Raw genomic sequence first — 12,749 nt, 5'->3', positions numbered from 1 at the left:
AAGTGTACCACGTATGGATGTGCTCCATAACATGAGCTACTATAGTCTATATGTGTAGGAGAGAGAGATCAAATCTGAATGGTGTAGTATGCTTATATACGTTAATTTCTAAAGCTATTAGTTAGCTGCAGACCTGCGGTGCACGCACGGGACATGTTCCTGTTTCTCCGTCGTCTATTCATCATTCATAAATTACGGAAGACATGGCATGGCGACCGTAACGTTACGTTCCTTTCCTCCACTGGAGGAATCCTCCCTTTCTTCCTCTGGCTAGTTTCTTTTCCTCGAAGCAACAACCTCCTCCAGATGCGCGCTTTTCCTCACATAACCCCACAATTCCACAGCCTTTCCAGTTTAATCCTACGTGCTTCTGATCTCCTCATGTTCAAAGAAAAAAGTCCTCTCTTCACTGTAACGGTTACTGCACCAAGTGGGACTATAATACCAGTACAAACGATTAATTTTTTTTAATAAGTGGGACTATAATACCAGTACAAACGATTAATTTTTTTTAATACAGTATAACGTACGCACACTCTCCTCTCTAAGGACGTAATTCGCTCCAACGAAAGAGTCGAACCCAAGATCTCAAGTGCTACTGAGGCATTTGCAACCACTAGGCTACAGACCCTTTCGTAGTACAAACGATTATTAGATTTATGCCATTATAATTTTGCCTGTTTTAAAATATACCATTATTATTCGACTAATTGTAAAGATGTCATTATAATTCTATAACTATTTCAGATATTCAGATATGTCATTTTTGGACCAAATTACCTTTTCCACCTACATAGGGTCAATATGGTCTAATTTTCTTTAAAAAATACACCAAAAGGGCACAGAGTGACATATTTCGAATAATTCTAAAATTATAATGCCATTATTACGATTAGTCAAATAGTAATGGCATATTTCAAAACTGACTAATTTAGAAGGGCATGAATCTAATTAACCCTTTAAAACAACTGCTGCACACTCTCTTTTACAGATTTACGTCATCTACCACAACAATAATGCCACTATACTTACTGATATATCGGTACGTAGAAGAACGCAATAACACTAACATAATGACAGTGCATTCAAACTCATCTCTTACCACCCACATTTTCTAAAAACTGTTTTTCAAAAATCAGTACATGGGAGAAATTAACAGGAGCAGTAAATGTTACACTTCACATATAAAAATGTGTAAAATGTAAAGCCAGTGTTAGAACTTGTCAGAATATATCAACTACGGTTCCGGTTTAGTTTCCAATTTTTTTCAAAAAACATCACATCGGTTCTTTAAACATTTAAATGGAACATTAAATATAGATAAAAAAATGGATTGCATATTTATGGGAGAAATCGTAAGACAAATCTTTTGATCCTAATTAGTGCATGATTAGTCATAAGTGCTATAGTAATCCAATGTGCTAAGAGCAAGTATAATAGCAGGTTATAAGCTAGCTAAATGCTGAGCTGAAGGAGAGAGAATGAGAGAGAGGAGAAACGGGCTGTGAGCTTATAGCCAGCTCAGGCACAAAACCAAAAAGCTTTGTGAGAGAGACCAGTGGGACCTGCATTGATGATAAAGAGCTAATCGCTATATGGGTGGGCTATAAGAAGGCTACAAAGAGTTTTATAGTTAACTTGCTGCCTATATTATTAGCCTTGCTCTAATGACAGATTAATTAGGTTAAAAAGATTTGTCTCGTGGTTTCCAGGTGAGCTGTAAAATTTTTTTTATTCGTATTCACAAACCCCTTACGATATCCGATCAAACATCTGACGTGACACCTAATTTTTTTTCCTACCTAAACACCCCCACATCTCTCAACTCAACCTTGTGTGCTAACGTGGCATGCCACGACATACTAGCGGCTACTGGCTACATATCATATAAGAAAGAGGAGGGAGGGAGTAGGGATGTGTTTTTAAATTTTATTTTTCTCCGTATGACTCCCACAAATTATTTTAGTTTTTATAGTATAATTACGACTGACATATTATTCGTATCGTATATGTTTTTAATTCTTCAATGGTTGTAATCATGTATCCCCATTCTAAATATAAATATTTTTAGATTTTATATCTTATACAAATGTATCTATTTATGATACTATTCATAGCACTAATAGTCATATTAATTACTTCTTATTTAAAATTTTTCGTATTTTACCTCTCACCTATCCTTCCACCTCATTCATTTGTCATTTATTAAATGACATCATAATTTTTTTCTTAACATTAACCCTTACTAAACAACTCAAAAATGATTACATTTTAGGACAAAGTTAGTAGATATCATGTGGCACCACTTAAGAGGAAGAAGTCCATGGGGATTCACTGTAGTACATCACCGTGAGGACATATGAATATATGGCATCCGTGACAAGTTTAGGGTACTGAAACGTATTTTGAGAGTTCATATACCTAGATAGTACAATCATACACGATCATACACGTTAGGGACGCCCATGTACTTTTACTCCACGAAAAATATGGCAAGGTCTTTTTCATAGATTTAATTATATGTTCACTTATTTTGCATTAAATAATTGTGCCTATAAATATTACACACACGTTAAGTTGTTTTTAATAGGATTTCAATGAGGCTGGAGTTGTCACATTGGTCCCTATCTCTTTAAACTATACAATTAGAGAGCACATTTTTCGTGTTATATGTGTATCTGTTGTGTGTAATCATATAAGAAAATATCTGTTTCAAATTCCTTGTGGATAATTCATTACAATTTTTTTAGATCTTCGTGGAATACATTACACGTGTTTTTTACTTTTACATATGAAAAACATCCGTTTCTTGATGCGTACAGGCTGAAGGAGACCTTAGGCTTACGACGAACTCGGTGATTTGGATGATCTCTTTCAAAAATTCTCATTTAAACAATCAAAAAAAATTAGAATAGGTTTAGTTTGGTTAAATTCAAAAGGTGAACCAAATAACTTGCTAAAAGAAAATCGGGACATTCTATTATTTGTGACATATACAGCTAGTTTAACAATCCATCACCTAAGAGCTAGAATCCACGTGTAATAGACATATAATTTAGTTGTTATACATAAGAGTGACAAATACTAAAATATCACGTTGACGAAACATGACTTAAGTCATGTTGTATAAAAAAAATTAAGGGATTTAGGCTATATATATTTATATGGATAGTGAAAATCTTTTATACTACAAAAAATACTACCTCTGTCTTAAATAAAATTATTTTGGGTCTTTGAGCTTGTTTAAAAATAAGTTTATTTCCGAGTAATTCTTGTATTGGAGTTTACGAAGAGCAAGAAAAATATATTAGAAATACATAAAGTAATAAATAATTGTTCAGAATTTAGTAAAATAAATGGTATTTTTTAGAGATAGTCTTATTTTATTTTTAAAAAAGGAAACAATTTTTTTAGTTTTCAACATTTAAGTCTTATTTGATTTTAAAATAAATTAAAAGAATTAGTCATATATAAAGTATAATTCATGTTTTATTATTATCTAATAAAAATAAAAATATTAATCGGAGTGGGTATTTGTTTAGAGATAGTAACGAATGAGTTAACGACTAAAAATACAAATTTTAATTAGGGAAATAAAAATTTTTGTATGTCACGTCATACGTTTGACTTGAGGTTTTCGGACACAAATGAAAAAATGAATTTCACGCTTGCCTAGAAACTGCAAGACAAATCTTTTGAGTCTAATTAATCTGGCATTAACACATGTGGATTACTGTAGCACTTTTGACTAATAATGAATTAATTAGGTTTAAAAGATTCTTAAAACGATTTCTATCATAACTGTGTAATTAGTTTTTTTGTCTCATCTATATTTAATATTCTATTTAGATATCCAAAGATGTTTTTGGAAAAAGATTTGAAACATGGGCTCGGGGGTGTTTAGTTGGTGAAATGAAAATTTCTGCGTGTCACATCAGACATTTGACCGGATGTCGGAAAAGGTTTTTGGACAAGAATGAAAAAACGAATTTCACAGCTGGCATGGAAACCACGAGACGGATCTTTTGGGTCTAATTAATCCGTCATTAGCGCATATAGGTTACTGTAGCACTTATGACTAATCATATACTAATTAGGTTTAAAAGATTTGTCTCACGATTTCTTACATAAATATGTAATTAGTTTTTTGATTTATCTATATTTAATACTTTATTTAGATGTCTAAAGATTTGATGTGATGTTTTTGGATGAAAATTTTCGGAACTAAACGGGCCTTACTATCTTGAAAGAATCGTATAGAAAGTCTCTGTAGCCGAGAAATATGGGAAAAGGTAATCAGGAGTGGGGGGAAGTGGGGAGGAAGGAGGCAGTAACGGTCGGCTGGGAACCCGCTGGGTTGAACACCTGGCCTATTGTTATTGTTATCGCATCGGCATGTTTACCAAACCGCCATTAAATTAATTCATTATTTTATTCATCATAAATTAGAGCAGTATAATAGCGGGCTATAAATCAGTTATAACCATATTTTAAAGTGATAAAAAGATAGAGAAGAGAGGTTAGCCAGTTGTACACCGGCTCTAAGATAACATGTATTTATGACATGTGAGACATATGTTGATGTTTTATAGATAATTGGTTATTAGATTGACTATAAATGAATTAGAGCTATCAGTATACTGTACCATTGAACTTGCTCTTAAAAACACACTACTCTCGTCTCTGTGTGTCAGTGTGTGTTAGCAAGAGAAGAGAAGAGGAGAGGAGAGGAGCGTGGTCGAGTTTGAAATCCACTCAAAAGCAAAGCGAAGCGAAGCGATGAGATGAGATGAGATGAGAAACCCACCTACGAAGAAACCCAATACCACTATTATGCTGCTCTTCCTCTTCCTCCTCCTCCTCGCCTCGCCGGCGGCGCAGGCGGTGCTGCCTTCCATGGCCGTCGGCGTCAACTACGGCGCCAACGCCGACAACCTCCCTCCGCCCAAGGACGTCGCCACCTTCCTCGCCGCCCACACCACCATCGACCGCGTCAAGCTCTTCGACGCCAACCCGGCCTTCATCTCCGCCTTCGCCAACACCGGCATCTCCCTCGCCGTCTCCCTCCCCAACTCCGCCCTCCCTTCCCTCGCCGACAAGACCACCGGCCTCGACGCCGCCCGCTCCTGGGTCCGCGCCAACCTCTCCCCCTTCGTCCCCGCCACCAACGTCTCCCTCCTCCTCGCCGGCAACGAGATCCTCCTCTCCCCCGACCCCAACCTCGTCGTCTCCCTCCTCCCCGCCATGCGCCGCCTCGCCCAGGCCCTCACCCTCGAGGGCCTCACCGGTGTCCGCGTCACCACCCCGCACTACCTCGGCATCCTCGCCCCCTCCGACGGGATCCCCTCCAACGCCCGCTTCCGCCCCGCCTACGACACCAAGCTCTTCCCGCCGATGCTCCAGTTCCACCGCGACACCGGCTCGCCCTTCATGGTCAACCCCTACCCCTACTTCAGCTACAACAACCAGACGCTCAACTACGCGCTCTTCCGCCCCAACCGCGGCGTCTACGACCCCAACACCAAGCTCAACTACACCTCCATGTTCGACGCCCAGATGGACGCCATCTACACCGCCATGAAGCGCCTCGGCTACGGCGACGTCCCCATCGCCGTCGGGGAGGCCGGCTGGCCCACGCAGGCCGACCCCGGCCAGCTCGGCGTCGGCGTCGACGAGGCCAGGGACTTCAACGAGGGGATGCTACGCGTCGTCAGCAGCGGCAAGGGGACGCCGCTCATGCCCAACCGCAAGTTCGAGACATACATCTTCTCCCTCTTCGACGAGAACCAGAAGCCAGGGCCCATCGCCGAGAAGCACTTCGGCATCCTCAACCCCGACTTCACCCCCATCTACGACCTCGGCCTCCTCCGCCAATCCGACGTACGTAACCATCTTTCACTCCCTGATTTGATTTCATTTGATTGGATTAGGAAATTGATTTTGTTGTCTTTCTGAAATTACCCACCCGGACATATATACAGTTTAACAGGAAAAAAAAGTCTTTTTTGGGGGAGATTACCCAGATTAACATCATCTTGTGTTACTTAAAGATGCATTTTTTTTTAAAAAAAAGATCAGTGCGGTTTCTTTTCTTCAGGAGGGGAGAAAGAATAATAATAACTAGATTCGCATAGCTTTAGCAGACCAATTTTTAACTCATATGGCAGGGCAGCATGATCACTTTGATTGGTCTTTTACACGCTTTGCTGATCTAAGCCGGTCCTTGCTTACGGCCACTCTCCGTGTGACCGTGACCATGCGGATTTTGGTTGTTCACACTGCATTGTCAAAGATGTGGAGATGGGGTATGGGCCGACCCCTCTGGAAAGAGCTGTTTCCGGTTCCAACTTTTGCTCCTTATCTCATCAGATGATCTGTTTGTTCAAAGAATGCTTGCCGCAACAGGTTGCTTTTCTCGATGAATCCAGGGGTGATAGCCCATGTGGCGAAGCCTTTGGACACGTCTGCATTTTTTTTATATGCTATTGGGACCGCTGCAAACCTCTGCTTAAGATCTAGATGCACATGCTAGCAATATGTGCTCAAGTGCTACACTTCTGTCGCCCGAGATTCTCAACTTTTTTGCATACTACTCACCTATCTACCATGTTATCGACTGAAGCATCCTTAGCGGATCATTTAAATTTGGTCATCTATATCTTTATTTAGATGATCATCTAAAACATTTTTATCCTCCATATTTATTTGTACTTCAACAGATCATCCATGTATAACATCCTACATATTTTTTTGGAGGATGTAGAGAGAACATCCAAATATAGAGACTCTCTCTCCAAATATGGATGACATTCAAAAATAGAGAGTGAGATGGATGTTCTGCTGGAGTTCAATTTTTACCTTTCATCCTCTATTTGTAGGATAGAGGATGAGATCGATGAACTTAGTACTACTACTACCTCTGTCCCATATTAAGTTTATTTTTTAGTTTTTAGATATAATGTTTTGACTCTTTGTTTTATTTGAAATTTTTTTGCGATTAATATTTTTATTGTTACTAGATGGTAAAACATGAATAGTACTTTATGCATAACTAATTTTTATAAAGTTTTTGTACAAATTTTTCAAATAAGACGAATGGTCAAATGTTTAGGCGCATGAATCGGAAAAATGAAGTTATTATGGGACGGAGGTAGTAGAGTAATAGGTTAAAAGCCTATTGGTTTCAGAAATCTGAATGCTAGTATGGCTCATGGTTTAAGTATAATTTGTTTTAGGATTTTGTGGTGAACCAAATAACCAAGAGAATGATACAATGAAATATCATGTGTTACACCAGTTTTTTTATCCATACCAAGATGGTGCTTTTGAGATAGTACATTAGGACAGCCTAGTGCATACTGCAGCTGCTAAGCAACAGATGTGGATGTAAGCGTATTGTTCTGCGGCTCTGTAGCTTAGCTTCCGCCTTCTATTCTGAAATCAAACTGTTTGGTACCTATTGGTACCTCTTGTTTGAACTTTGCATCGATTTGAAGGTACCAATGTGGTCTGGTGCTTCTAGGAAGCTACCTTCAAGCTTAGAGCTAGTTTAATAAGTGAGGCAGTTGCTACTTCTAATTTTATCCATGTAAGCTACTCATTAATTAAGAGGTAGTATATAAAATACCACCTCCATACAAGCTGTTTGGTACCTCATCTTTACTTTTTCTCGAGGGATTAATATGCTGTCTGCCTCTCATTTCAAGCTCAATTAAAAACAAACTCAAAAGGTAGGATGGTCAGTTCACACTGGCAAGTACAATCATCACACATGGAGCTTGCTGAGTGGAGCAGTGTGCCAGACTGCCAGTGTCGTTTCTAACTTTGCTTCATCTGGTGTCACCTCTGTCCCCCCATCCCATGATTTCCACGTGCATGCATTTGTCATTTTATCGTTCGAGCCTTGCTAAAAGTTGCTATCCTCTGTTCTTGCAGCCAATTAGCTAGTTAGTTGCCTTTGGTGACACTTAGGGAAAGTAGTGAACCATGTGTAGAAGGCAGGGCTGTATCACTGGATCAATTTAGTGAGCCAACGATCTTAAGCAAACAATTGGTCTTGACAGGCCAATAAACCCTGTTCTGGATGGTGCCAGTGCAGAATATTGAGAACATGTATTTGCTGTCTAGTGCATCAGTAACATACTAACATGTACATAAGAGGGATTTAGTCATCTATTACATACAGGCAAACAAAATTTGATTGAAGAGGTGTTATGTGTTCCAAAATGGATTTACATTACCGTTTACCATTGTCCACAGTTCTGTGTGGTACTGCAGTTACTGCTTATTTATTTAGGCATCCTGGTTCTTGGATAGTTGGATTCATTCCTGCATCATTTGACTTACCTGTTGTGTAATGTTTTCTGCATTGCAGTCTGGGGCCCCAAACCCTGCGCCAAATCCATCACCCAACCCTAGTCCAAAACCTGCCCCATCTGGTGGAGGGCAGTGGTGTGTTGCTAAGGCTGGTGCGAGCGATACTGATTTGCAGAACAACATCAACTATGCATGTGGCTATGTTGACTGTAAACCTATACAAAGCGGTGGTGCGTGCTTTGATCCGAACAATGTGCAGTCCCATGCTGCATTTGTGATGAATGCCTTCTACCAGGCCAATGGCCGGCACGACTATGATTGTGACTTCAAGGGCACCGGCGTGGTCACCTCCAATGACCCGAGTAAGTAGCAAACAATTGTACTTCGTTCCTGTTCTGCACCCATCAGCATTCCACCAAAATTTAATAAACGACCTCCTCATATGTAGTATATTTTGGGAAAGTTCATTATAATTGAGAAAATGATGCTTTTGTGGCAGGCTACGGAAGTTGCAAATACGTCTCCTGACGGGGCGCAGCAAGCTATGGCAGTGCTGGTGCAGTGGCACCAGCTTCGAGTCCACCTCCAGGGTTGAGTCACGGCAGCGCTGGAGTGTTGCCGATACTGCCTGGCTTGCGCCACATTTTTCTCTACTCATGTCTGACAGCAACAATGCTTCTTCCTTAGAAGAGCTACTAGTTGATCATATTCATTATGCTCCCCTTAGCACAGGGGGAAGAGCCTATATATTATTCGATTGTGTATCCATTTCCATTACCAGTCAGTTCTAGCTTGTGTTTGGCGATACCGCAATTCTTTTTTTGCTGTGTAGTGAAGTATTTGTGCTTACCTTATCATTCCATTCTATTCTATGTAGGAATATAAAAGAAATGGAGCCTCAGTCTCGTTGATGCTACTCCTTTTGTTTCCCATGTTTGAATGTACAGAGGGTAGGAGGCTTGCAGCCTGCTTCTGCAAGTCTTTTGCATTGGTCATTTCTGTCATTTTTATGTTTACATCTGTGACGATCAAAGCTTGCTATTTATATGCCCGAACTGAACTAAAGCCTTTTTGGTGTCAACTTAGCGTTTACCCTACTACCTCTCAAGCCCTTCTTTCACTGCATAGCTTCGCAGCGATCTACAGGTTCAGAAATATAATTAGGGTGTATCAATCGGTGCCTGAAACACTGAAACAGAATCAGCTGGCGGTAATGTTTAAATCAACACTGAAACTGACGAAGGTTTTGATATCCACCCCAGTACCATGTTAAAGGAACAGAGAAAGGCCAAAACATACTTATCTGCAAACCAGACAGACAGCCTAATTGCTGATCCCATGAGTTGATTAGAGTTACAAAAGGATGTGCATCAGATCATGATGCATCATGGGCAAGAAAACCACTAGTGTTCCCCCCTTTTTTCGTTCAAGGTGATTGCTTTAGTACTTTTGTGTAACCAAAGAATCTAACTTTTGGCTGTCATGGGATAGCTTGACGCCGATCAACCAGAATGCTACCTCAAGTTATGTTTTGTTGGACTAAAGCAAATCTTTGTACTGAGACAGAGGTTGTAGATATCTACATATGCAAAGAGAATTAAACCAGTTTAACATATTCATTCATCACTTCGGGTAGGCAATTACAGACACACATGCATACATCATAAGGAAACCAATAACATAGCTGCTAGTGTCACAAGCTACACATACATGCATGGCCAGTATACTGCACATGCACACCATATTGGTCAAGCAATAACCAAACCACTAATAATTAAGGTCTTGCTTATTCTTCATCTCACAATATAGCGGATAGGCAGGCAGATAGATCATAGATGCAGGCAGGTGTCTTAACAGTTGCAAGGGTTGCACTTGCAGTTGGAGCCGCAGCCGCAGCCATGGGCGGTCTCGCCGGACTCGGCCGCCGCCTCAAACTGCGCCTTCTTCTCCGGCGCCACGCCCAGCACGACGCTGCTCTGGCTGCTGCTGCTCTTCTCTTCCAGGTCTGGGTACTTCTTCCTGCAATTATTATTCGACCACCGTCACAAGCTACAAATTAAGAACGAATCAGTAAGTGAAAAAGGAGCAGAAAGTATATACCCGCAGGTGCAGTTTGAGCCGCAGCTGCAGCTAGATCCACAACTGCAAGACATCTTGGAATTAAGCTCAAGCAAAATCAAGGAGAAGAAGAGCTAGCTAAGCTTTGAGATTAATTATGAGCACAATGCGTAGCCTTCAGGTCCTCGCTTTTTATAGGACTTTTGGTTGATGCCAAGAAGCGTATAACACGACGTTGCTGCTTGTCACGATGCTATAGGCTATCGTCTGGAATTTGTCAATACAAGTTATCGCTCGTCCAATGGCCATCCCCGGTGATGAATCATATTCTGAAAGCGATATTTTCTGTATGTACAGCATTTGATTTTGATTTTGGCCACACGAATTTTAATCTCCATATTGATGGCGACTTTTGGAATACTATATATGGCAGAAATTTTCTGAGGAAATTCCAAAAGTAACCACAATAATGGCTAAAAATTCTCCTATTACGTGCCTAATTCTTACATTTAAGTTTTCTAAAGTGAATTGAGGCCTAATAACAATAGATTGCCCTCTCAAAATTCCTTTACATGAAGTTTTTTTTTTCTGAATAGAGTTATTCACGTCAGTGTCAAAATGTGGCTGCTCTCTGCAAAAGCAACAATGCGTAGTTGACTTCTCTTCCCCCGCCTCAATGAACCAGGAACGTTATTTAAGTATATTAAAAAAACACTATTATATGTCAATTTATATGTCTTTTAAGTATAAGCAAAACAACTTATTAATAATTAAAAAATAATTTATGAGTAAAAATTTGCATGTGTTCTTAACAAAAGCAAAGTCTAAGAAGTAAACTACAATTAAAAACCTTAAAATCATTCAAATTTTAAAACTTAAATTCTAGCTTATAAACATAAACATAAACAGACATACGTGACTCTTATATCTACCCGTGATTTCTGCAACTCCCTAGTTTCACATAGAGAAGCATTTTGCTCAATATGTCTTAGCTTATTTTAATGATGGCACAGATTGTACTGATGTAATAATTAAAATAAGAGTGAAGTGCACCAGCGGTCCCTAAACTTGTATGTATGTGTCGTCTAGGTCCCTGAACTCTTAAAATGTATTTTTGGTCTCCAATCTTGTCCGGGGGTATCATATAGGTCCAAACGGGCTCCGACCCGCTCCATCCGCTGACGTGGCATGTCACGGTGGCACCTACGAGAAGGGAGAGAAAAGAATAAGGAGGAGAAAGATATTGACATATGGGACCCACATGACAGCATCAACACGTAGGTGTTACCGTGGCATGCCACGTCAGCGGATGGAGCGGGTCGGAGCCCGTTTGGACTTATATGATACCCTAGACAAGTTCGGGATCCAAAAATGCATGTTGAGAGTTCAGGGACCTAGATGACATATGCATACAAGTTTAGGGACCGCTGGTGCACTTCACTCTTAAAATAACATCTTAATATTTCTAACTTATGTCTGAAATAAAGTAACACAAGAGTCCAATTGCATTCATTATGCTATCTTACACCCTTAATTTTTTGGCTTCTTCTATGTTTATAAGCTAAAATTTGAGTTTTTTTAACCTTGAATTTGAAGTTGATAGTTTTTTCATCGTAGTTTATTTTATAGCATTGGATTTTAGATCGCTAGCAACACATATATAAAAATTTTATTCATAAATTATTTTTTGTTTGCAAATATTTCATTAGTCTTTTTTCTTGAAAAAGTCAAACGACCACCCCCTTTCCTCTGTGACCTACAGGCTACGGGCTGTACAGCTACAACATAGTACTTTCTGTGTGGTGTACTTCAGAAAGGTATGGCCAGTTATGAGGATAATAAGAGTAGAAAATGTATGGAAGATGTCTATCAATTCAACCTTGATTGTTCAAAATATTATCCATAGATATGATAAACTTCTCTATTCATTCATGTCACTTATGAACAGTTGTTTTCACCATTGTATATTATTCGAAGACATATGTTTGTTCAAGCAGAGTGCATTCACATCGACATAAATTGCGGCTGTCGAGATTTAAAACACTGAAACATTGAAAGAGGGGATGCAGACCACCCCCGTCTCGATCAGCGCCTTGTACGTCTAGCTATAAGCCCCTCACTGTCTCTGAAAATGAACAATCGGTGATGATTGGATGAGCCAAGTCGCCAGCTGATCTCCAAGTTTTCAGAGGATTCGAGTTTGTGCACGAATCCTTTCCTTTGGCAGAGGAAATTAAGTCCATTTTTGCAGCAGTTGTCCCCTTGACTGTCCAACCCAATTGAAGCCGAACGACTCCGGCCAGCGCCTGCCTGCGAATGCTTTCTCCCCTCAGCTCACCCATGGGTCCCTCCAGAAATCACAGTTACTGATTCTG

General features: G+C 39.9%; 1 protein-coding gene across 1 annotated transcript; it reads left to right on the top strand.

Moving 5' to 3' along the window:
• The first annotated feature begins 4,683 nt into the window (after positions 1 to 4,683).
• LOC102705962 (glucan endo-1,3-beta-glucosidase-like) lies at positions 4,684 to 9,311 on the top strand. The gene is made up of 3 exons (XM_040529077.1): positions 4,684 to 5,880; positions 8,375 to 8,678; positions 8,816 to 9,311. The coding sequence occupies exons 1-3, from the start codon at positions 4,795 to 4,797 to the stop codon at positions 8,842 to 8,844; spliced, it is 1,419 nt and encodes a 472-aa protein (XP_040385011.1). The 5' UTR covers positions 4,684 to 4,794; the 3' UTR covers positions 8,845 to 9,311.
• The last annotated feature ends 3,438 nt before the right edge of the window (positions 9,312 to 12,749 follow it).

The sequence above is a fragment of the Oryza brachyantha genome, chromosome 11 (genome assembly GCF_000231095.2).
Source record: "Oryza brachyantha chromosome 11, ObraRS2, whole genome shotgun sequence".
NCBI lineage: Eukaryota > Viridiplantae > Streptophyta > Magnoliopsida > Poales > Poaceae > Oryza > Oryza brachyantha.
Note: the sequence above shows the minus strand (reverse complement) of the source record. Positions and strands in the feature narration are given on the sequence as shown.

Excerpts from the sequence above, each read along its gene's own strand:
- LOC102705962 (XM_040529077.1), top strand. The coding sequence starts at position 4,795 with ATGAGAAACCCACCTACGAAGAAACCCAATACCACTATTATGCTGCTC. Across the intron at positions 5,881-8,374 it reads GCCTCCTCCGCCAATCCGAC|TCTGGGGCCCCAAACCCTGC; the intron begins GTACGTAACCAT and ends TCTGCATTGCAG. Across the intron at positions 8,679-8,815 it reads GGTCACCTCCAATGACCCGA|GCTACGGAAGTTGCAAATAC; the intron begins GTAAGTAGCAAA and ends CTTTTGTGGCAG.